The sequence below is a fragment of the Ascidiella aspersa genome, chromosome 9 (genome assembly GCF_963924565.1).
Source record: "Ascidiella aspersa chromosome 9, kaAscAspe10.2, whole genome shotgun sequence".
In the NCBI taxonomy this organism is placed as follows: Eukaryota; Metazoa; Chordata; class Ascidiacea; order Phlebobranchia; family Ascidiidae; genus Ascidiella; species Ascidiella aspersa.
In genome coordinates, this window is record NC_139455.1 from 3,057,200 (window position 1) to 3,082,310 (window position 25,111).

The window sequence follows — 25,111 nt, forward strand, 5'->3', positions numbered from 1 at the left end:
GTAGGTGGGAGGGGGGTCAGAAGCAGTGACGTAGGTCGCCCCCAAAGGTGCCAGATGGGCCAGCGCGAAGACAGAATCGATTTCTAGACGCACGCCTAGGCGCCGATCAATTTTCGCCGATTCAATTTGTTTTAAGCATGCTCGATCGCGCATTGTATTAAGGGGTGGAAAGCAGGAATGAAAACAGGGCTGGTGTAACGGACTGTCAATTGCCTTGCTTGCTTTCGGCTACCGGGCGAATGGCATGACCTGCTGCTACTTTATTATTGCAAGGGAAGCGTTCGCGCTTTAATGCATGGCGGATTTGACAACAAGCTTAAGAAATCTGTTGGTCTAAGTTTTAGGGCTACACTTTAACACTAAAAACAGTCAAAGTTGAGTTACTTGTTTCGAAAATTACATAAAGGGCGTTTTTTTCTTCTTTCCCTATAAAAGTGGAAAAAGTGTAGTTGTGTATACCCATTGGGCTAAAAAACAAATTGTTATTTTTGTGGATTTATATACAGTCTTTTATCAGCATCAAACCCAACAGACACCTTCAAAAAATTAAACTCTAAATTGTTTGGTTGAACAAATAGTATATTTTATAGCTTGAAAAATAAATATAGCTTTGGAAAATTAAAAAGGTATTCAGTTCAGTTCATACTTTTATGTCAGTCTATAGCCCCCACAATCTAACCCGTTTACCCCAATAGCAGGACCCCGCCGGTGGGCTGTTTACCCCTGTTTTTCGGGGGTGATTACTTTGGGAATTTCGGAGCGGGCGTTGTCATGCAAGATTTCCAGACAATGGCCCGTTTTCGGTCGTGCATTTCGCCTTATGCAAACCCACTTGAAGGCTTTCTATCTTTCATTGCCAGGCGCCCAGACTGTAAAAGGGTCTTCTCCGGGCAAAGGGGGAACAAATCGATCGGAACAAAACAGTCGTAAAGGCTCGATCAGTCACGAAATTTCGGGCTGTAGGCGCATCTTTTAAAGCGTTTTTTTTTGGTATTTTTTATATGTGGAGCGGTCCTAGGGCCGGATGTCACATTCGTATCGCTTGGAAGCCATATTTGGATGGCCACTTAAACCCAGGGCGGTTCCTCGCCACTTTAAACTCGTAAAACAAAGGTCAGGCCAACGGCAAAGGGGTGAAAAAAATGGAAAACGCTTTAAAAGATGCGTCTAGCCTAAAATTGGTGGGAAAACAGTAAACAAATTGGTGAAAAAGAGTAAAACAATAGTAAACGTCGGAACACAAATACTATTTTCTATTTCACCCTTAACTCAACTTAACTACTAAGAAAGTTTTGCAGGATATATAGCTTAGAAAAACTCTAACAAGATAAAAGGAATTGCAAATCCAAAATGTCAGTACTAAAGATTGTACATGTTCGTATCAAAACGTCATAATCAAGATGATGTCGATCTACTCGGCCTTTGGGCTTTGAAATTAATTATCAAGGTACATTACAGGTCCTTGCATATTGTACTTAAGAAAACAGGATTGTTCCAACTTAATGCCCCAGTCGAATTGGTCTTGTAAAACTGTTACGTCAACACCTTTTAAATCGAAACAAGTTGAAAAACGCTAAAAAGCAACACTTTTACCTAAGTTTTTTAAGCGCTTCGTAGAAAAGGGTGTGAGGTAAATTAAACTTAACAAGGTTCACGCTTTCAAAGTTGAAAGAAAGTCCCGTTGGGAGTGTAAGCACGTGGTAAGTTGGTTCTCACACAGTCGCAGTTATGTTGCCAATAGAAAGTTGCTAACAAACAATGAGTAATTGCCTCGAGTTGATAAGGAGCCGACAGCTTGCTTCTCAAAGGCGTCAGACCACAACTGGACCCTTTAGGGCGGCATAATATAGCCCTGGTATGTTCCCCACGCAATGGGTGTAGATATGGCGTGGTGTACTTTGACAGCCAACACTAGGCCTGTATATAAAGTTATAGCTGGAAAAAAAGACCCGATATCCGCAACTTGAAAATGAAACTAACTGAAACACCACAAATTCGTAGACCACAACGATTACGCTTTATGCCTTTGTGCCCTTTCTAGCAATGTATGTACAATGTAGGGTCTGGTACATTCGCTTTAAACGGTACCGGTTGTTCTCTTTTTATCAAAAGGTACAAAAACAGCAAAACGAGCTCGGTTGTTTGAGGTGTGTCTGTATTACTGTGCCTTTTTAAACTGATAATCAACCCTTAAAAAATATTTTAGCGATTTTTTGTGCCTGGCCATTCGGTCTAAGAATAAAAGTGGCCGGTGAAATCCTTGTAAAACGGCCTAGGAGGTGGCTGGTTTCAAGTTAGCCACAAAATTCGGCCGCTACAGCATTCCACAAGTGGTCCTGGTGTAATCGACAAGCGTCGGTGTGTTACGAGATACAATGCGCATAGTAAAAGCGACGCCGATGCTGGAGATTGCTTACCGAATACGCGTTTGTTGTGAAATGCGATAAGGCCTATCGATTTACCCTTGTATAGTTGTAGCAAACGAGCAGCCATTCCGCTAATATCTGAAAGGCGTTTTAATCCGCATCGCACCCTTGTATATAGGTATTTCTGGACAAAGAACTTTGAATTGTAGCGAGATATCACGTTAGTTACAAAGGAACACATAAAATACACACCTTGTAATTCAATCGGGTAATGTTTAGGGCAGGCATTGCAAAGCCATGCATTTCAACTTTGTAAATTCTGGGACGCTGGATATGATCATAACGCCCAGTGGGACACTGTGCAAGATCACAGGGCCCAACAGGACGCACTATACAGGAGCAATTTTATCTCTGCGTCAATCAGATTCCGGGTTAACAAAGGCTTTCGCTCTACATTAAACGGAAAAACTTCAGCACATCGATCACGCTTTTGACATTGCGGTTTAGTGTATTCAAAAGCTATTGACGTGACCTGGGGCATCGATATTATGTTGTTTTCGCCACCCGAAAGCCCCATTAAAAATCCACGCAGGCAAAGGGGGCCATGTCACGGTTGGAAGCCACTCAATATCTGGCCTTATCACCCCTAGAGAAACTGCGATGCGTCGACATTAACCGACAAAGCCAAGAGCTGTAGGTTTTGTTGAAGACGGTCTATAGAACAAAATAACGCGGGGTCAATTGTGGGCTCAACCCGTCATAGACTAAGCCCTAATTGCTTCATGCAATATTTAACGTTTTAAAGCCGCCCTGCTTTTAAAAAGAGCGCTACACATCAAGCGTCGGCATTTTTTTCGTGTCGGGCTAATGCGCGTATATTTATGTGCACCCGCGACCTGACAAATTCGGCTTACATAGACAGCACGGTTTATCAGACGCTGCTACTACACTGGGGCCGTGTTTGAATATCTTTAAAATTTTGCCAACAAACCTCTTAAGGCAACATAGAAGACATTTAAATCTCTAAATACAGTACTCTATGCTAAGACAACATTTTAACAGTTAAATCGCCTATTCGGGTAGTTTACGGCCGTGCCTTAAGGATTGTTTTACAAGCTTCTAAATAAAGCCTGTGGATTCCTTAATACGCTTAGAAAAACAGAAAGTTTGCTAAAAGCGCTATAAAACAAAATTGTGACAGTTGGTGAAAACATTGTCAAATATTTTGCTATAGATTATTGACGTCATACAAAAGCTGATTACGCCATAAAAACGGCTTTTTTCCAATATGCAACCGTTGGCACCATTACAATGCCATCGAAAATGTACTTTAAAATCTTTTTAATTTAGCTCAAAGCGTCAGGCTGTGAAAAATTAGAACTTTAACAGTTAAACAGCCCACACGTGAAAAGCCAGCATGCCATATGGAATCAGTTTCAAAAGTGGCGCGCAAAGCCAAAAACGCCTACAGCAGTTTTTTAACACAATATTCTAATACTTAAACCTCCAGTTTGAGTAGAATAGGATCGCACGGAAACGATGTTTTACAACCTGTTACATTTGGTCAAAAGTGCGCTAATTTCGCTATAAATTATTACTGACGTCATACAAATCGCTGATTACGTCACAAGAACGGCTTTCAGTCAATTAAACGGTCGAATCTGACACAATGCGGCGATGCCGGTGAAAAACGTGCCTGTCAACCTTCTAAATTTAGCTCAAAGAATTAGGCTGTAAAAAATGAGCGTTTCAACAGTTAAACAGCCCACACATGAAAAGCCATGACATATGGAATCAGTTTCAAAAGCGGCGCGCAAAGCCAAAAAGTCACACACAGCAACTTACAAACAAAGCGGCCCGCAGCAAGACTTAGTTAGCATGCTCAACTATGTTATCATGATTCGTTTGTTGTGAAGCTTCGATGCACGACATGCAACATCCATCGGGCGTCACTTACACCAGGTAATCAAGGGTGTCCTGCTGCGCTGGAGCATCCTGCCTTAAGTACCTGAGCGCGTTCTCATCCCGGAAGAAAAAGGCTCCCTGACCATCATGGAGGTCCTCCGGATCAAACACGAACGGACTCGGACTCCCGCCGGAAGAGAGGACGCTATCGTTTCTCCTCATAATTCGCAAGTGCTCCGGACTCTGTCGACGTCTTCGCGAGGAAGATTGTGATCTCCTTCTGGTGGTGAAAACCTCCCCATCGCTCCCGGAGGACACGAAAGAAGACGTGGATGATGATGATGAGGACTTTACCGGATCAACGAGGCTGTAGGGAGGAGGAGGGTCCTCCCAGATGCGAGTGGAGTCGTCACACACCGATCCGGAGGTGCTACGATAGAGGACACGCTTTCGAAAGGTCATTTTTTTCGATGAGCAGGAGTGTAGGACTTTACACAGCAAAACAACAAGAACAAAACAACACACGCTGGTGAAGGAGATAAAACAAGTTCAGTACGCGTTCAAAATTTTCAGGTTCTCAAGCTCACTGAATATCTCTACAAGTTTTTGGGTTTTTTCTTACGATCCAGGCTGTCCAGATGTCAATAATACCACCTAGCTAATTCACTAGACTTTCGTCTGAAAAATGAATCTCGAAAAACATAAAGGGCGAAGGAAGAATATTTTGGTAATCAAAACTCTTTGCTGTTAAAGAAATCTTTAAATTATTGTATTCAATAAACAGTTCAAAGAGTCACTGAAAGAAACGCCAGACAACATTGTGGAAAACGATTTGACAGATTGAACGCCAAAGCCCGTATCTCCGTGTTTACGTTTCGGACAACACGATATTTTACAACACGATTCTGCTTTTCGAATTACTACTAACGCGAAAGAGTATCACGTTTTACGGACATGTCGCTGTATACAAAACTCTAACCTACTCTCAAACAAATAACACCCTTTTACGAAGAATGATTCTTAAAGCCCATATAGAGGTAGGTATAGCATTTTGTGAACGAGATGTTAAAAGTAAATATTAATCATGTCGAAACGTCCAAAAATGCTATTTATTTCTATGTGAGCTTAGTTATTCATTCTAAGTCTAACTACAACCTCCAGGCATTATCTTAACAATCATTCGAAAGGCTTACAAACTGCTACCTATACTTTTGTTTGGGCTTTGTATTTCATTTAACGTTTAACTGCAACCTTCGGCCGTTATCTAAGATATATTCAAAGCGTTCACAACCTGCTATACCTATACATCTGAATGGGCTTCGACATATTCATTCTACCTCCAACTACAACATCCAGCCAAATGCTCTAAGCCAGGATCCTTTTAATTTACATAAACAGCTGCTTTGCCAACTCCATCCAACTGCAAGAACGTACATGCAGATGCTCTAGCGTTCGCCGGTGCGACGCAATTAAGCCTAACGTTCTTGCAAATCGATAAAAGCCCTCGCTAAGCAGTGACGTCATCGGGCGCGGCGCGCGCGTCGATACCTTTCATACGTCACAATGCACGGCGGCTAACAAGGTCGCCTGCTGAATAAAACATGAGCTTGCCTCTGTGTACGCTGTACGGCACAATACACCGGCCACGCTAAATTAGCCCTGACAGTCGAACACCTGAACTACAGTGAACATGGCTTAGCTGGCCAGATTATGTGGCCATTTTACCAAAGGCCGGATCCAAATTATCACTGATTTTCCCTCCTCTTACAACCTCTTTTAAAAAGTATAAACGACTGTTTTTTTACATATACCCCGCTAAAGAAATGTTGATTTATAGGTTTAATTAACAGGTTTGAATTTTAAAATTTTGGTGTGTTTATAGCTTTTTTCGAAGATTTTACATCTTGTTTTAACATTTAAAGGATGGATTGTTTCAGCGGCATTTAAACAAACGCTGTCCATTTTCGACAGTGTTTTTGGTCAACGTATTATCGGTATTTGTAAGTTTACTATGACATTAGGGCGTCTTGTATTTAAAGCGTGAAATTGTTTTATAAACTCGCATAAACCCTATTAAAAAAAACAATTGATTCTGCCTCGCGTTTAATCGGCCACACAACCCGGCCAATCGGCCCGTTTCTTGAAGCGGCCGGTGGAAAAGTACCCGGCCTTTTCATAGGGATTCTATTGAAGTTGGACGGCGCGTTATTATCATTGTTCGCTTAGCATAAAAGGCAAGAGGGGCCAGCTGTATGCTATGTTACACTCCTATATCGCTTGTAGGCCCTCCTAGGTTGTATACGGTTGCGTTTTCGGCATACGGACAAAGCCACGAACAAAAACAACAAGATCCGCTACCACAAAGGCTACACTAGGGTCCGCTGCATTGAATTGTGTTACGGGAATCTTTCCTGTGTGGATTGGCGTTGTTGAACAACAATACAGCAACGCGTACATTAGTAACGAAGCCGGGCTGTAGAGTCAATGTTTTGACGTTTTTTTAAACCCCTTTCAATTTCGACACAGACTGTTTATTACCTGTGTAGCTTTAACCCTTCGTAAGTGACATTGGCCTGTTTTGATACGCGAGACTATTCTGTATGACCATGGTTTTGCGGGTGGATAACTTTCGCACTGTTTTGATGGCGATTTAAACATTTCTTAATGTTTTGGTTGAGACTTTTGAATGAACGCCACGATTGTTTACTTGTTTTTAAACGATTTTCGATACACCTAATGCGCAAGCTATTGAGCAATGTATCATTTTTAAAGACATTTAAAAGTATTTGTTTTAGTTTTTGTTACTGTTATGTTCGCATAAAACGATAAAATAGTGTTATTTTACTTCCAAATATGATCAATATGCGCAAGTTGTGCAGCCAAGTCATATTTTTTACAGCGAACAAGATCGCTGGGCAAATTTTCGCTACCAAACATAACAACCTGTACAACTCTGATGCAAAATACAACAAACCTAGTTTCTGGCTTGCCACGATAATAACCTTCCAAAATCACTTAAAATCGCCCTCACAGCATTAGCAACACGCAGCCCTTTAAAGCACTGGGCAGGCACGGACAAGGCCCCTCCAATTAAAGGCTCCTGCCGTCTACTAGAGTGCCATTACTTTTTGTTGGGGCTAGCCTGTCGACGCTATGTGGCTTGCGAATGCCAATGCCACCTGTCCCCTTATGCGCGCCGCCGCATTGCATTTGGATTCCAAAACAGCTGCTGAGCCGTACGCTGCTGCAGAGCGTATGCCATGTGCACTTGGCGTGTGGATGTGTCTGCGTGTGTGTGTGTGTGTGTGTGTGTGTGTGTGTGTTTGGAATCAGATCGAAACCGGGATTGTGTAATTGATCAGGTTTCTTACAGGCTGCGAAATTTGATTAAAACCGCAACTTTTTTTTTCAAAGTTTAACCTGATTTCTATAGTTAATCTCTATAATAAAGAAAAGTCATTGACTATGCAGTATGCCATTTTTTTGCTGGAAAATTTCGTTTAAACGGGACTTTGTTGTAAGCGTTGTGCGTTTTTTACAATATGTTCACAAAAAATAGGTCTATGGACATGCGGTTCCAACTGATAGGCTACAAAACCTGATCGGAAACCATTACTTTTATTCTCATAATTTGTAGCACTAGCGAAAAGATTACTTAGATAATTTACAACAGTCCTAAAACGATTTTCACGTTTTGGGCACTAGAGTTTACGTTTCAGTATCAAGTTCAAAGTAGCAATTGTGTTTTGTAATACAAAGGCTTAGAAATTAGCTTCTCTTTACAGCGCTACATCAGTTGCAACTATAGCCTACTGGCGCTATATTTTAGGCATTCAAAATATAGAACGGCAAAACTTTAGAACGTTTTACAATTACGCGAAAACGGATTAAGGTCGTTTTTCATCGAGCGTAGTGGCAATCGGACGCTGACTCTTCCGTTGTGCGAGCTAAACAACAGATTTCTGCAAAACGGCAAAAAGTTTCGCTTTTTTGCAGACGCGTGCAATAAACGCGGATCTATATGTTTCGCCGAAGCGCGAAAAATAACAACATTTTCCCGCAATTTCCTCAATAAACTTTTATTTCGTTTGCGCGTCCCAATAAATCGTTAATGTCTCTATTTCTCCGTAAAATCTTCGCCTCCTCTTGATTATTGTTGCGTTACACCCAAAGTCTTAACTGCCACGTGTTAAAAATGCAACCTAAACTAACTTTAGAGCACAAAGTCAATGGTTGGAGGTTAAGACGTAATAAGAACATCAAAGCCCATACAGAAGGCGATGAAAATGAATCAAACTTTATTAGAAACGTTTAAAATGAAACTACCTTTACTCTATGTACTTTACTAAAAGTCCTGCCTAAATACCTTCGTGGCCTTGTCTTTCCTTACAAATGAACTCGGCTGCCGTGTGCTTCAAGATCTAATGCATTATTCACAGCCTTCTTCCCCATTTAAAACACTTCGCAACGGCTATAGGGCTCAGGCCGCCAACGCGTGGCTACCTAAACGGCCAAAAAACAGTGCCAGGTCCAAAATAAAAAGGCCGGTACTCTAGGGCCACCTTTATAAACTATTAAGAATCAACGACTTAAAAATACACAGTGTTAATATGGGGTTTTGAACCGGCCCCGCTAGCGGCCAAGCTGTCTGGCTACCTAAACGGCCGAAAAAACAGGGCCAGGCCTCAAATAAGAAGGCCGATACTCTAGGGCCACTTTTATAAACGATTAAGAATCAACCACTCAAACATACAGGGTTAAAATGGGGGTTTTAATCCAGCCCCGCTAGCGGCCAAGCTGTCTGGCAGAAACGATACTTGAACCTATCTCTTTCGATGCCATAGCGACTGTGTTTACGTATTGTAAGCGAATAGACGCGATTGTCCTCGCTTCGCGCGCCCTCTCCCCCCCAAGAGAGTTCCTTCCTGAAAGCATCTCCCCTCGCTCAGCTTTCTCCGCTCCCGTTTCTTTGTTTTACCGCGACCGGAGTGCGTAGTGTTTTAGCCAGCGCCCTTAGATCGAACTATGCGAAAAGCCGATTTGTAAACTTTGCTAGTAATTAATTTCAAGCGCTTCGGCGAGATTTCGTGATGCATTTTCGGCGTGCGTTTTTTTATCGTTTACAAAACCAATGTTTAACATTTTTGAGCGTTTTTTTTTTAGATTTTTAGGGCGTAGTAAAAATATCAAACCCTTACTGAAGTAGGTAGCATTTGATGAACGTTTCGAATAACTCTTTATTAATTTATGTTAAAACGGAACAAAGAGTTATTCGAAACGTTCAAAATGATAACTACTTCTGTATAAGCTTTGATATTCTTACTGGAAGGTTAATACATTTTTCTTTCGCTTTTCACACATAAGAACGGATTGTAAGCGCAGTGTCTGTTATCGGCCAATTTGTTATCATAACCTTTTGCAAATGGGACAATAGATTGTTAAACCCTCCTGCAAGATACCCTTCAGTATTTTCAGCGTCCATGTTGTTTTTATTTTTACCAAACCAATGTTGAATACACTTTTCTTTCGCTTTGCGCGCAAACTAAATACGATTGATTGTGAGTGCAGTGTTTTGGTATTGGCCGTCTTGTTATTATAAACTTTTGCGAGGGACATAATTAAATTCCTCCGGCTTTAAAAGTATACCTGTTTAGTTTTTCTGGCGCCCTTCTCTTTTTTGTATTTCAAAAGACGAACGTTAAACAAATTTTACTCTAATTTTACATGCAAACTAAATATGACCAATCGATGCGAATATGGCAACATCTCTAGGAAAGCGTGACCCTTAAAATGAATCGGAAAAACAAATTTCAAGACATCAGTTTACCCGCCAATACATTTTGCTCACCCGAAGGCATTTTGCCCCATGTTCACTTAAAAACATCGGGATTTGTTTATTTTTGTTGTTGAAAACATTAAAGGCCTGTACCCGCTATAGTCGAGCTTTTGAAATAGCTCTGCAGCGCAAAGATGCAGGCTGTAACTGACACGCTTATAGCACCGGGTGCTTTTGGCATTGTCGTTAATGCGCAACATTGCAGCTGTTGCAATTGGGCCAGTGCTTGTGGCTAATCTGAAGCTGGCGAACGAATCTTTAATCACAGCAATGCGATGGGCCCCTTTCAATGCTAAGTTGGAAGTTTAACATTTCGAAATAATGGTAAAAGCGAAAAAACGTGGGTTCAAAATTACCGTCTTAAAATGATCATAATAAAGTAACTGTGCGTTGGACTACTGGAAAGAACGTGTATTGTAAGCCTAGCTTACGTCTCTAAAGAATTGCAGAAGTCATGCTTTCGTAACAACGTTAAAAAAACGCCATAGCCTCGTTTTTTAGGCTTTTTTTGTTTTCTTGTTTCACCGAATATTTAGCAGGGCCGTTTCCTTGAAAACAGAAAAAGCTAGGTACGTTTTTTGCGGGCGACATGTCTCTGTTTCACGCGCCTTACCATAAACGCTCAAATCAATCCATCGGCCAATTGACATGGGCAATCAAAGAAAGCACTTCGCCTAATTTTCCTCCCTCGTTTCACACCCTTTTTACCGATTTAAACAGAAACGTCCGCAACTTGAAAAAAGAGAGCCGGCCCGTTTGGAGCAGCCAATTTATCCGGCCAAATTCAATCAACTTCGTATGGGCGGCGCATTCCCATCGTTAGCCAAGCCTGGGCGGTTTTAATTTCGCCAACGCCGACGAGAGGCCATTAGTTAAATTGCGAGCGTAACTCAACCTCCCTTCGGAAATCGAATCGCTTAATTGCGGAATTCGGTAGGGAGATGCACTCGAGCGTATCAAATTGCCGCCGCGTTTCTACCGGCAATCTGGACGTACACAGCGACGTTTTCGAGATTGAGAAGAATTTTAATTTTTTTTTTTGGGGGGGGGGAGTTGTTGTCCGCCAAGGCCACGTGTGCGAGTAGAGTGATGGAATTTTTTTAGCAAAAAGTTTTTTTTTCTTTATTGCATGTGTGACTTTTTACTTATTTGTTTCAAGCGTTCTTTATTTTTTATTCGGTTAAGTTTTTCCTTTTTACCAAGCTATCCTTTTTTATTAAGTTTTCCTTTTTTAGAGTTTTTGCAGAATCTTTACGTCAAGAAACGAATTACCCCCGTTTACCAAAAAATAGTTATTGATTAACAAAATGACGTAGCATTTGTATCCAGACACCTTTACAATTCAAACAAATGTTTAATTTTTTAGTGTACATTCAGGTACAAATAATGGCGTAGATTTTTTAATGTTGCTTTATCCTAAATCAATTGCAAGTCACATTAACTAAACTTTTTAGTATGTTTTTTATGCCAGTAATTGAAAGCCACGAAGATTTGTTTGCAACAATAGCATACCGTTAAAAGCAACCAGTGTTGTAATGACTTTAGTCATTGACTTAACTTAGATCACTGTTTTTAAAATGTCTTGATTAGGACTTAAGTCATTTCAAAACATCTTGTTTACAACACTAGGAGCCACTATGGAAGGCTGTGAATCTTTTGAAATATCCAAATTCCTCCCGGGTATGGATTTGTTTGTACTTCTATACAAAAAAGGGAGTTTACTGCTTCCTTAAGTCGAATGATGTGGACATATTACGATTTCCCGTCGCCTCTTTCCAGAGAAATTCCACCCCTAGTATCGCATATCGTCACGTACGTCTATAAAGGCGCCGTTTCCTCAACTAAAACACCCGGCGTTTCCTCTGTGTACGACAAATAGGCAATTTGCGAATCCGAAACGCGGCGACCGTTAGTTCAAAGACACGATCACAGCGCTGCATTTATGACGTCATAATGGTTGATTGCATATCCGCTTTAAACGAAAGGCTTGTTTTATTTTTTCTGCTAAATTTTGTTTTATTTTTCGTCAAAGTTTTTTTTAATTTTGCTTGATAATGAATTGCGAAGCCAAAAAGGTCAAGCAGATCGACGTCACCTTGATTAAGACGTTTCGATACGGACTTGAATTAACTGAAGATGATACAAGCTCGTATCGAAACGTCTTAATCAAGATGACGTCGATCTACTCGACCTTTTTGGCATTACTTTCCTAATTTAGTTTTCGAACAATTGCTTCTGCAGCTTTTCAAAAGGCGGATATATTTTGTGGTTTTCGTGTACGCTTCACTAAGCCACGTGTTTACAGGCCCCGTGACCAGTTACGTGTAACGCGTGCGGAAACGAGATATGGCATTGATTTCGACGATTGCAAGACGTCCTGCTATTGTTAAGCCGACATTTCCGAATGCATTTGAAATTACAGCGTCCGCCTTTGTGGGGTTGCCCGAAACGCGTAACAATGCTATTCTGTTACGACAACAATGCGATTTTATTTCGGTCGCGCGAGCAATGGCGACATTGGACAAACAAATAGCGGGGTGCGACCCATGTTTTGTTAAGCAAGTTGTTTGGTCGGATTCGGAGATATAAAATACGCTTGCCGGAGCTCGTACGAGGGTACAGTGATATTTTTTATAATTTTTTTATAACCAATCTTGTAAATTGGCCCAAACTTACGCGTTAACGTATTTAAATCTGTTTGAATATATTGTTGCTATGCTAGGCATTGTATCCTTTGTAAATTTTTCGTGCAGTGATTTGCCTGTTGAAGATTTCCTGTGTATAGGTTTTCGAAACGTCGGTATATTTATTAAAAAAAATTGCCGGAAGAACAATTTTACAATTGATAAATTTGTATGTATTAAATACTGCCCACAATGGAACTGTTACAGCTTTTAAATTACATAAAGGGGTCTATAGATTACAATTTATACATAAAAAACAGCAGTTGGTGTACGGCGTGCTGGAGAGAGCAGGTTCGGTCCAATTTACTCATTATTTTCCCGGATTTTTTTACGGTTATTTTTCGCTATGATAAAAAATCTCATTTCGCCTATCCATAATCCAATTCGGGAGCGGGCAAAAATTGGTAAAACGCTCTCGTTTAAGTTATAACCGCGAGTCACCCGAAACCCTTCGCCTTAAATACATAACTCCATTAACATTACATTAGTTCAACGGTGCATTTCGCATCTCGCCCGCTCCAAAGATTATTTCCGGCTACGACCTTAGTGCGGTTTTCGTCTTTATAAGGCAACCATATTCGGCTTGGTGCGAATTTGCTGGCGAAAATCTGGTCACGTTGATTCAGTTTAAGGCGGCGAAGAATTTCCTAAGTCGCCTGTTTTTGTACCTTGACGAGTCGGCGCCGAAATAGCCTCATGGTTTTATTGCTGCACCAAATTTGCCAGTTGTTTCAAAACCCGTTTGGGAACGCTTTAAGGCCTATTTTCCAGCCAGTTAAAATTGGAAGCTAATAATGCAAAAATTGCACGAAAATTGGCCGAATGGGGTTACTTTTAAATCCAGCCTGTTAAACTGATAGCGTTTTTGTAGGCTATAGTCCGCCGACAGTGGTAAAATGTATAGCAGTGTTTTTTTGCTTGCCGAAAATTTGGTCGAAACACACTTTTTCGTTTGAACGTTTTGGTTTCCGTAGGAGTTTTAAATATAAGCAAAATATTTAAATAAAATCGACACTTTGTTCTGCTTTCAAACGTTTCGGCAACATCGTGCATTAGTTATAGCCGAAACGTTTGAAAATACAACTGCATGTTGATTCTATCGAATGGCCTGACTTTTATATATTTAATTTGGAACATTTTTAGCGATTTTTACCTCGCAAAAGTCGAACGCAATTTACGGGCAAAGTTATGGTCCTATGTTGAAACCTGTGCTTGTAAACAAGCGTACAGTTACACCTATATTTGGGTTATCACTTTCGTTCGTGATTCTGCCGTTTATACAGCCCTGCCCTAAATCACACAACAAAAGTTTTAACAGCAGTTTCAGAGCTACGCACAAATACGCATACTCAATAAACCACGGTGGCAAATTGCAATGCAAACTCTAGCGTAAAATTGCCTTGTTTACCAGTTCGTGTTCTCGGCTTTCGAAATTGAATTATATTGACTCGGCTTCGTGCTAAGCACACATCGCATGCTTTGTAATGCACTGACCTGAACCGTCGAATAGGCTAAAAACCTCCAGTAAAAATAACAGGTTTGGCTGTGACTGCTATGTCCACAAACGCTGCGCTATTTTAGGTTTTCGTTTGTTGTAGAATCCTACCACATTTTCGCACGGGGGGTTATATTGCCACTTTTGAACATTATTTCGGTTATGGTGTGAGCTAGCGTGTGGGTCTTATTTTATTTTATTTATTTATTCTCCCAAATTTCTACTCGTTTTTTTTCAATTTTTGACAATCTTTTTCAATTTTGACAACTCGTTTGGTTACTGCAAAAAAAGTGGTAGAATTTTAGACCAGCGCCTCGTTTTACTTCAGAAAGCTGATCATAAACCTTTTTTGGCCCCAACGCAATATCACGACCTTTTCTATTCGTGACATTTCTCTCGCCAAAGCCGCAACGGCATTTCCGCAACTCGCCCTAAACGCCAATGCCTTCCCTGCTAGTATTCAACAGCAGAAAAAACGCTCGCTCAATGACACAACCTGCTATCTGAGCACTTCCAAAACGCGCCTGTACTTCGTCACCTTCTCAACAGCGACAAAAGCAATTACCACGCTTTTCTCCATCAGCGTCAAAGCTAAAGACGCGCCCGGTCGTACAATCTTATCTACGCAAGTCCATTAGCTTTCAAGGCCCTCGAATGGACGCCGGGGCGCCAGCGGGCCCCTTTTTCCCCACGTGGGGTATTCGATACCACTCACCCCCAGCCCCCGAAAGCACCACGGGGTCAGTAAAAGGGGCACACTACACGTGGGGACATGTCACCCCTTTTGAATGTGCGAAAAGCGACGAAATTTGCCCGCGACTTTTGTAAGAAAAAGCGCGGTTTTAATTAAGCGCCCGTGATCCTATTCGAGAGGCTTGACTTATCGTTCAAAGTCTACTCGACAGTTTTTTCGCATCGTGTTTCAAGGTTGAGAGAAACGCTTTAGAATTTGCCTCGTGAGCGTGAGGCAGCTTCTTTTAGTTGCGGCACTCTTGTAGTAACACACCTCGTGCGAGACTGTAGGAAACTGCACGTGTTTGGTTTTGCGCGTGAGGCGACAAAAATGGCCTGATTTTTTTGGCTGGAATAGTGGAGATTTGGGAACTTAAGGAAAGCGATTTTTAGAGTTTGAGCCATGTTTATTATTAGCACCTAGTTCTGTGTTGATTTTCTTGTTTAATTATGCGTTTTTTTAATTAGCGTTGTTGGTTGAGACATATTTTCGTATGCAGCAGTTACCTTAAATTGAAAAAAATCAAGACAAAGAGCCGTCGCTCAAATCGTCCACAAAATGCAAACGTCTCAACGTTTTTTTTTTTTGGTTTACGTTTATCTATATACAAACTATTACATGCGAATTATTACACAAAAAAAACGAAAGCGATTGGTAAAGTTTGATCCGTGTTTATTATTGGCGCCTAATTATTTGTTGATTTTTTTGTTTTATTGTCGTTTTGCTCCTTAGACCCATTTTCGTATGCAGCAGCTAACTTCAAAAAATATTTAAAAAAACGCCGTTTCTCAAATCGTCCACGCAATGCAATCATCAAGATGTTTTTTTAACTCCACGCCTATCTATATACAAACCATTACACGCAAATTACCACATAAAACTTGCCTTAACGCCACAGCTGAAAATGCACTTCAGCGCACAAGAAAAAAATCACGGCAATCATTTCTCACCGAAATCGCGAAACGCCCAACTCAAATTCAGGCTAAAATCTCGACGGCTGTCGCTTTCATTTGCAGAGTGTCGAGCGAATGCCACCATCCCTCGCTTTTATGCGCATTTCGGTTTGCTCAAACTGAGAGGCGCTGCGGAAGCGAAAAAAAGGTCGCACGTTTAATTCACGTGCTTCTGTGGCTGAGCGGGGAAAACTCAAGGGGGAATCACCCGTTTGTGATTTTCCTTCTGAGCCGCGCGTGGTCTCTTTATGACGTCAGCGCCAGCTCGATGTTGCCACGGCGACCGCCCGACATTTTTTTCTCTTGCGTCGAACCGCGACCGAAATTGTCGGGATTAAACCGCGAAAAGAATTGCCCGGGGATTTAACCGTTGATTTCTTTTTCGTGCTTTTTTTTATGCGAACTGAAAATCTAATAACACTGAAAAAATCAAAACGGCTGGGGGTTGTGGTTAGGCGTAGAATAAATATCAAAACCCATAAAGAATTACGTGTAGCATATTTTGTGAACGTTTCGAATAATTCCTAATATAGAGTCTTTAGGTTGTAGTTAGAAATAAAGAAATATAGATCAAAGCCTATACAGAGGTAGGTAGCATTTTGTGAACTGTTCGAATAAATCTTAAGATAATTGCTGGAGGTCGTAGTTAAACTTACAATCAATATAAAAGCCCGTACACAAGTAGGTAAACTTCATTCGAAACAAAAAGCTAAACCTCCTTCCAATAGAGATTTGATGTTCATTCCACGTCTACTTACACTTACATAGCCGGTAATTGATTTGAATATAGGACTACGCAATCGCCCTTGTGAGAAAAATACACAAGCGTTGGATAACCTTTTCTGTTGTTTTATTGTTTTTTGCTAACTTGTAATCTTAGTAACGTACCACAGATCTTGCTAAATTGTCAAGTTTAGCAAACCTGTCTTTTTAAGGTAGGTTTAGGTGACCGCTAAGAAACCTTAAAGAACGCAACAGCCCACTTATAAAAGCCATCTTCTAATCGTCTGCTGTAGTTTACAGACCTAGGCTACTTTGGGAGACCGTTTAGGTCCCTAAAACACATTAAAAAACCTATATGAACTTGCAATCTCAACAAACTACAATCCTAAAAGTTTGACACAATATCCCAATTGCTAGCCATGTTCTTCTCTCTGGCAAAGCACAGGTTTATCAACGCAGTTTGTCGTTTACCAACGTTTTTCACCCGATTATGCATTCTCGGCATTCTCTGTTCGTTGAAGATTGACTAGCCTTGAACTTTGCACAAAGCGTAAACTCTTTGCCGTTTGTTTTACGGAATTAGCGTGAAATTAAAAATAAGCAATGTATCCCTTTTACACGATTGACAACCACGTTTGAACTTTGCTATTTTGAATCCATGATGTTCGTCACCGTTTTTGCAGCAAAACGGCAGAAAAAGCGTCGACCAGCTAAATTCCTCAGCTGTGTTCTGTTGATTGCTTCGAGGCCCGAACAGGGATCAGCCGAAACAGACGCCCAAACATAAATATTACCCAATCTGTACTTCTTTCATATCTTTTTAACTTTTTATTCATTTTAAACTAAATTAAATTAAGTACTTAGTAAACCGAAAATCAGTTTCTTTGGTCGTTTAATGATAAATATATTTCGCTACTAAAAGCATCATCAGTATGAGAATAAGAATCTTTATCATTAACGTGCAACCAGAATCGTTTGTTTTCACCATTCGGATTCAGGCAGATTGCGTTATTCCAAAGAAATTTCTGATTATTACTTTGCTATGTATATGTATTTTACTTTACTTATAGGAACTGGCGATGCCAGTATAGGCGAAATATATATTCCTTTAAAAAATGTTTGGTCCTGGTTTAATTAGGGTTGTTAGTTTTATTGTTTGTTTAGTGAGTAAAGATTACCTAATACCTCCTAAACGGCACGAAATTGCGAATAAAGATTAGTCACCACCTCGCTTGCTATTTGTGAGCGAAACTTCAAATTCTGATATGGATGATCTCATGGGTTCCACGCGGCGATAAAAGCACAGGTTGTTTTGATTGCTTTGGCCACAAATGGCTAGTTAAATTTACTAGAAGAAAATCACTATGCATCCTTTTTAAATGTAGCTTGATAATGAATTGCAAAGCCAAAAAGGTCGAGTAGATCGACATTATCTTGATTTAAGACGTTTCGATACGAACTTGTAAGTGATGCTTCAGTTTACTTCTCAGTCACATTAACTGAAGATGATACAAGCTCGTATTGGGGGGTTCTTAATCAAGATGATGTCGATCTACCCGACCTTTTTGGCTTTGCAATTCATCAAGTTTTTTTAACATGTTTTGCGCATTAAAAAATACTTGGGGAGGAAATCAATCCTATTGATTATAAGCGACCATGTTATGCTGAAATTTCGGGGAATTTCTCCCGTTGTGCAACTCGTCCTTCCGTTTGTTCGGTAGTTTTTTCGAGGTGACGCGATTCCGGCTTTGCAAGTTTTCGGCGATAAAACGCTGCCCGTGTTTGCCGAAGATTATTGCACCACACTTGTGAAAATCGCGCAGGCCTACTGTTGGTTACTAGCACTTAGGCCTCCGCCATTTTATGCTGAAATTCCACAATGATGAGCAATTTTTGCTATACACTATGCACGGATATGTAATATAGCTGGAAAATGAATTGCAAAGCGAAAAAAGATGGAGTAGATCAACATCATCTATGATTAAGACGTTTCGATACGAACTTGTATCATCTTCAGTTGATTTTAATTGAAGAATTCATTATGAGCTATTTTGCTTGATGAATACGCTTAAAAAATAACCAAAGGCAACGCAAATTATTCACCCGACTGGTTTACGGTTAACGTTACGCCTGTATGACATGAAGTCTGTGATGGCAGCCTTGTGTAGCCAGGGAGCCTGCAGTTATGCGCCTAACTTACATCTTTAAACTTCCAAAACTTTGCTTTATGTTCGGCTTTTTATTTATGTTGTGTTCGTTAAATATTTTAGAGAAATAAGATTTTTCCAGCGCCCTCCTGTTTACGGTTCAATTTTTGATACCCATATTTGTGCGAAAATTAGTTATTTTCAGCCGCTGAAAATAAATTACGTGAGCCTACATAGGGTATTTTAGTTTGTTAAAGTGGAAAGACTAATTGATGCAATTCGTATGCACGTTTTTTGCGCTGTTTCTATTTAAAGAACTATGGCAGTGATTTTATGACATCGCTGTAAAGTGATTGTTGGGAAACCATTATTTCTGTATTTACTTCAAAAGCAATATTAGCGTAATAGCTTAAATAAAACCATTTTCTCTCATATTATATATCCAAAGCAAGAGATTTGGTCGTCAAGTTACTCTTTCATACAAACATAGCCAAGGCAAAGGGTTTTGTAAACAATCACAAGTTATTTATTACATCATTAAAGCTTAGGAGAAAGGTGATTAATGTTTAAGCCACCCTTAGCATGTAAAGCTTGGAGGTTGGTAGTATCAACAACATAATATGTACAGATGAAGGTAACATTGGTCCACCAATTACCAAAAAAATCGTTTAGGGTTTAATGTTTAATCCAACTCTATGGAAACATCCCAAAGGGTGCCTGTAGCTAGCAATGCAAAGCGAATAGCGGCCAAAACACGGGTTCAACTTGTGATTTACGGCCTTGGTAAACATTTAAGCCTTTAACGACGTATCAGAACTATTTCAATTAAATGGTTTTGTCCGCAGTCAAACACAACCTCTTTAAATCATCGTGTGAACCAGTAAAATGCAGTATTGTGCGACCACGAGGATTTCAGTGTTTGTTGTGACCTTGACACGCATTCTTGGGTTTGTTGTGACCTAGACAACTTTCTCAGGTTGTGAAATTAAAATATTTTGTTGTGTTAGTTGAACTGCGTGTCTCATCACTAGTGTTATAGTTAAGGCGGGCTATTGTTATGCCACCATTTTTGTGCTAAAACAACAACAGACACAATGTTAAAGCATGCTACAATGTACCTAACTGTATAGTAGTCCATCACATATCACAAAACCGTTTGTTTAGGTATTGAACCAAACCACATAGCCATGGGCACCGCGACAACAGTATCTTTGGTTTAGTTATTCTAACTCAGAAATGACAAAAATGCCCATTTTATGCTTTAAAAATACCATGTACCACTACTGGAGAATCATACACGTTGCTAGATGTTTTGTGTTTATTTCTTATTTTTTTACGTATACTGTGCACGGATCTGAAATGCAGCTTGAAAATAAATGACAAATCCAAATAGGTTGAGTAAATCGACATCATCTTAAAAAATACATTTTAATACGCACTTGTATCATTATCAGTTAAAAACATTACCATTCGGTTTTAAAGACAGTTTACTTTTTTAAGTTGCGCTAACTAATTCTACAACCAGTGGCACACCCTTTGAAACCACTTTAAAAGAAGAACGTTTCATGGACTTGGAGCGTTTCTAAAGCGAAACCAAAGTCGCCGTTGATTTAGTAGGCTTATAGAAGAGAACCCACATCAAACACCAAATACACCGGTGGCGCGTACATACACGCACGATACTGTAGGTCCACACCCGACACAAACGCACTATGCGGCCCATTGTAACAAGTATCATCCCATCTTGCAATCGAGCCTCGTTATTCGTTATTCACAGCAGGTGCCTAAACCAACTCAAATCTCCCGGTTAATGTAACCGACCCACGTAGAACCTGCGTCTGCGCTATCGTTTATGACGTCACACTACGTCATAATCCGCGGGGCGACAAGTGGCGATGCGACGTTAAAATTTGCCCTGTGTAAACCTTGTGTTTCGTGTATCGTGTATTGTCCAGTGCTGCATCCCAGTGTTTACTGAAATGTCACGAGTTTGTAAAGCGACGCCATCTTGAATTGTCACCTGCTTTTTTAAATCCTTTTATGCTAAAATGATTTTGGTACTTCGCATCTTTTGAGGCGGTGGCACACCCTTGATCTCTTGTCTTATCGTCTCACTAAGGTTTGCCACTCTCTTCAGGTATCTTATAATATCCTTCTTCCGATTTATCATAAATATGACTTATGCCCTTTCTTTGTTTGATTTATAACAATGACACAATTATAAAAAAATTCCCATTTTATAATCATTTTGCTGAAATTATTTTAGGGTTGTTCACTACGAAAAACATATTTTTCCAGGCGTACTTGTTTTGGGTTGTGGATGGCTTAGCCTTGAAAAATCAGCAATTGGTCGTTCACAGCGATGCTCATAGCAATGTCCTTACAACCTTTGTTATTTGGCTCATTTTGGAAAACCACCCGTCCAATGGCACATAAAGGTTAACGGTGCTTGTTGTGCAGTATACGCTTCCGTTAGCGAAACTCGTAAATCGGCGACGTGTTGCCAGCTTGGGTGTGTTTTGCGAGCACCAGTAGGTAAAGCCTGACCGGGCCGCATACGGAAGAGACTTTTAAGAGTTGGGCCCAGCATTAAAAGTAAGCCGGCGCAAAATAATTGCCGCCAAACCGATAGAATAACTTTAGCTGTTACGCCGTACCTGTAAAAAAGTTTTTTAGGGCCATATCCCCTTTTTACAAGGCCACCTCGCCGTCTCCTTGAATGCATTTAAACTAGGATTTCAGTTGCATATTTGTGCACTACATCGAACGATAACCTATAAGATTCCGAAGATTTCCTAATTTAGAGGCCTCGTTGTGACGTCACGTTGTGATGTAATTTCAAAAATAGTCTTGTGTTCCGGTACGAATTTTTCATATACCTATAGCACCTGGAGCAGTTATAATAGAGAAAATTCTGTCCGAATTTTTTGTTTGTCACGGTAATAAAGATCGGAAGTTTCAAATGGCGTTTTTAAAAAAAAAAAGATTTCACCAAACAAAAATGTTTGCGAAGGACTGCACTGGAAACGGTCAATGTAAAGCTATACATGCAATTCAATTTAGAAACGCTTATAACATTATGCAACCAAAGCTGTGCGAAAAAGTAGGACGTCGGCTACAATCTGCATCTGTGAGAAAGTCAGCGCGGTCACGCGTGACGAGGGTACGTCATTTTGTCACGCTTCGTTGGCTACGTATAACCACTTGGCCAAATGCCTATAGGACCTAAGCAGTTATAATAGAGAAGATTTTGTCTGTATGGCAGCTTCGTGGAAAAGTTCGGGCAAAATCCGCACACACCCCCGACACGCCCCCTCGGGAAATAATGCGATTGTTAGCGCACGCGATTCTTTGTCCGTCGCGTTTGTTTGGCGTAGGCGACAACACCACGGCTCCGAACGCGTTATTTTTCGCGCTTTACGAGAAGGACGTTTTACGACATTTGAAACGGTTTGCTTTCGTTGTGTTCTGCTGGCAATGTTGTTGTTTCTAGCTTAAATATTCACAATCGCTTGGTCGTGAAATCTCACAGGTCGCGGTTTTGGCGAAGCACGAAATATTATGCTAAATCATTGCAATTGCCGATGCCTTCTTTTGGGCAATGATTAACACGTTGCATTACAGACTTGCGGTAAAAAACAGAGTTATGCTTGTAAAACTCTGTATGTTTAATTCGGCTTTAAACTTCCTTTTACTAGCTTTATTTTCTTATTTTGTAGGCAAAAAAGCGGCCTTATATCAAAAGCATTTGTCGCTTGCGTGTGAAAAGACGCCATGCTGCGCTTCGCTATTCATATCCCTTATTTATGGGAAGGCAAAGCACTAATCTTTCGTGGTGCGTTTATGAATCAATCGTTAAAAAGTCCAAAATCGTTACATTTAACTGTTATGTGAGAGTTTAACAAGGTAAGGAAAATTGAAATTTAACCTGGATTACACAGATGTAAAAAAATAATGTGCTGTCACCCAAATAAATATATGAAAATAAGTTTTAAGGTGATCTATTCTTTTCTGTCCTTTTGTATAACTCATGTATACTAAACAAACACTTTACATTTAAAATAATTCTCAATTCGCTCATGATCGGTCAAAAGAGCAAAGGACGAGAGTTCCGGGGTCGAGGGTTCGAATCCCGAAGCTTTTAGCTCAGAAAACCCACTGTGCAAGATCACGCATTCTAGGCGTGACAATCACTTCAAGATTGTGGAATGAAGTGTTCAACGCAAATTAGCGAAATCCTGTTTTCTAAAAGGGGGAATGCCAACTTCGTGTGTAGACTGAACCACTTGGACTGTGAATGGCCCTCGAGTCGTGCTGTTAGTGGCTTTTCCCTGGCGCAATCTGCTATTTAAAGTGCCTTTGTAATATGTTCGACATGCAATACCCAAGTTTTGTGCATGACAAACATGTTACACTTGGCAACAAGTACTACTAGTTTTCTCTTGGTGAATATAGTCAAGAGATATAATAGTTCAAAGGAGGGGTGAAAATAGAACCATTTTTTACCGAAACGATGACCATTTTGCTAGATGACGTCACTAAGTTGCGTCATAACGGAACTTTGTTGTCGTTCAAATGCATTACTGCAACAGAAATCTTAGTTTAAATACATTAAAGAAAATGGTGGAACGGCCTGATGAAAAGAACATTTTTAGCGGTACGACGTATCCGCAAAAAATATTTCACCGGAACGTCGTTACCGGCTTAATTTTACTATTGGTGCAAATAAATATCTATGTTGTTGTTGATTTTTAATTCATTTTAAACGAATCAAATGTTGATAATCAATAGATCATTGTTCGAAATGTTTCAAATATGCTAAAAAAATCGGTTTGGGCGTTGGAATTCTTACTACTTCTAACCCTAATGGTAAGCAGTGTGCTGTCATAATTGTGTACAGACCAAAAAACTGAACCAGCAAGCACATTTTTTTTATGTGCAATTACACAGTTTTAATTAGCTTAGATTGTTTTAAATTAATTAGGACATTTCCCCAAACAATATGACGTCATGCAGCGCCATAATAGAAATCATGTTAGTTTAAGCGAAAAATCGGTTGGACAAATTTTTAAAGTTTGACTAGTTTGCAAAAACGCACCATTTTGTAAAAATGTTGCGTCATTCGCATTCGCGGCAAATAATAACACACGAAACTAAATCAGCGCAACCGCTTTACGAAAGCAGTAAAAAGCCTAGAAATATTTGCCGAAAGTTTTTAGCAGACAGACACGCAAACAGCAGGGGAAGCCCCCAAAGGAGTATCACCGATTTTGAGGAGGGGCGTGGCGTGGGCGGGTCCGCTGCTGGAAAGAGGAAATTTACAGAAATTCTCACGGCGCCGAAAACTGTATCTTTCGTGACGTCATAGTTCGAAGAACCTAGAAACTTATTTTACTCCTTCAAGAAGTTTCGGTGTGACGTCACAAAATAGTTCCTTACATCTTAATTATCTGGTTTCGGTTCTGGGTAATTAGCCCCCCCCCCCTTCTTTTAAAGCTAGGTGGTTTTCAAAAGTCCCCTTTAGGCTGAGAGGTTTACAATGTTTTACATATGTGCAAGAACTTAATGTAGGCTATTTTTGTCGCTTTCGTATTGTCTTGCTCTTACAACGTTAATTTATTTTGAAAATAGGCAAGTCACAAATGCGGGAAAACATTGTATCAACGTTTCTAACAAAATTATGTTTAATACTGCAATGTTCAATTCTGATGACCTATATTTAACCTGCCATTTTGTCGGGTGTTTGCCAAATTACTTCTTTTAAAGTTAGAAATTAACCAAGTGGTGTATTTTTGCCATTCGCGACTATAAAAATATTACACTCACATATACTCAGAGATAAATGCCAGCCGGTTAAGCCAATAATAACCAATACATTTTTTGAAGCATAATGGTTTGGGGATTTATTTAGACGTAGAAAGAGTATAAAAGCAGGTATACGGAAGTTGGTATAGCATTTTGTACATTTCAAGAATATACCTTTATTCATTTTCACAATTTTCATTTTTGATGTTGAAAATAAATAAAGAGATATTTAAAACGGACTCAATGGCTACTTTTATATGGCCTTGACATCAATTTTTCTTATTGTTTACATTCAAAACGCTCGTTATTACAGAAAGGGCAGTTTTACACGATTTCAACAACGCGAGCCTTCAAAGGCCGAACCGAAATTACACAGTTTTAATTAACTTGAATTGTTTTAAATTAAAAAAAAAATTAGAACATTTACCCAAACAATATGCCGTCATACAGCGCCATAATAGAAA

The 25,111-nt window shown here is 40.0% G+C and overlaps 1 protein-coding gene across 1 annotated transcript in view; it reads right to left on the reverse strand.

The window, feature by feature from the left end:
• Positions 1-25,111, reverse strand: part of LOC146131909 (uncharacterized) — a 54,849-nt gene that overhangs the window by 5,687 nt on the left and 24,051 nt on the right. Inside the window, exon 7 of the mRNA XM_083397127.1 lies at positions 4,324-4,701. Coding sequence (XP_083253253.1) covers positions 4,324-4,701 — 378 coding nt within the window. The remainder of the gene's footprint in view (positions 1-4,323; positions 4,702-25,111) is intronic.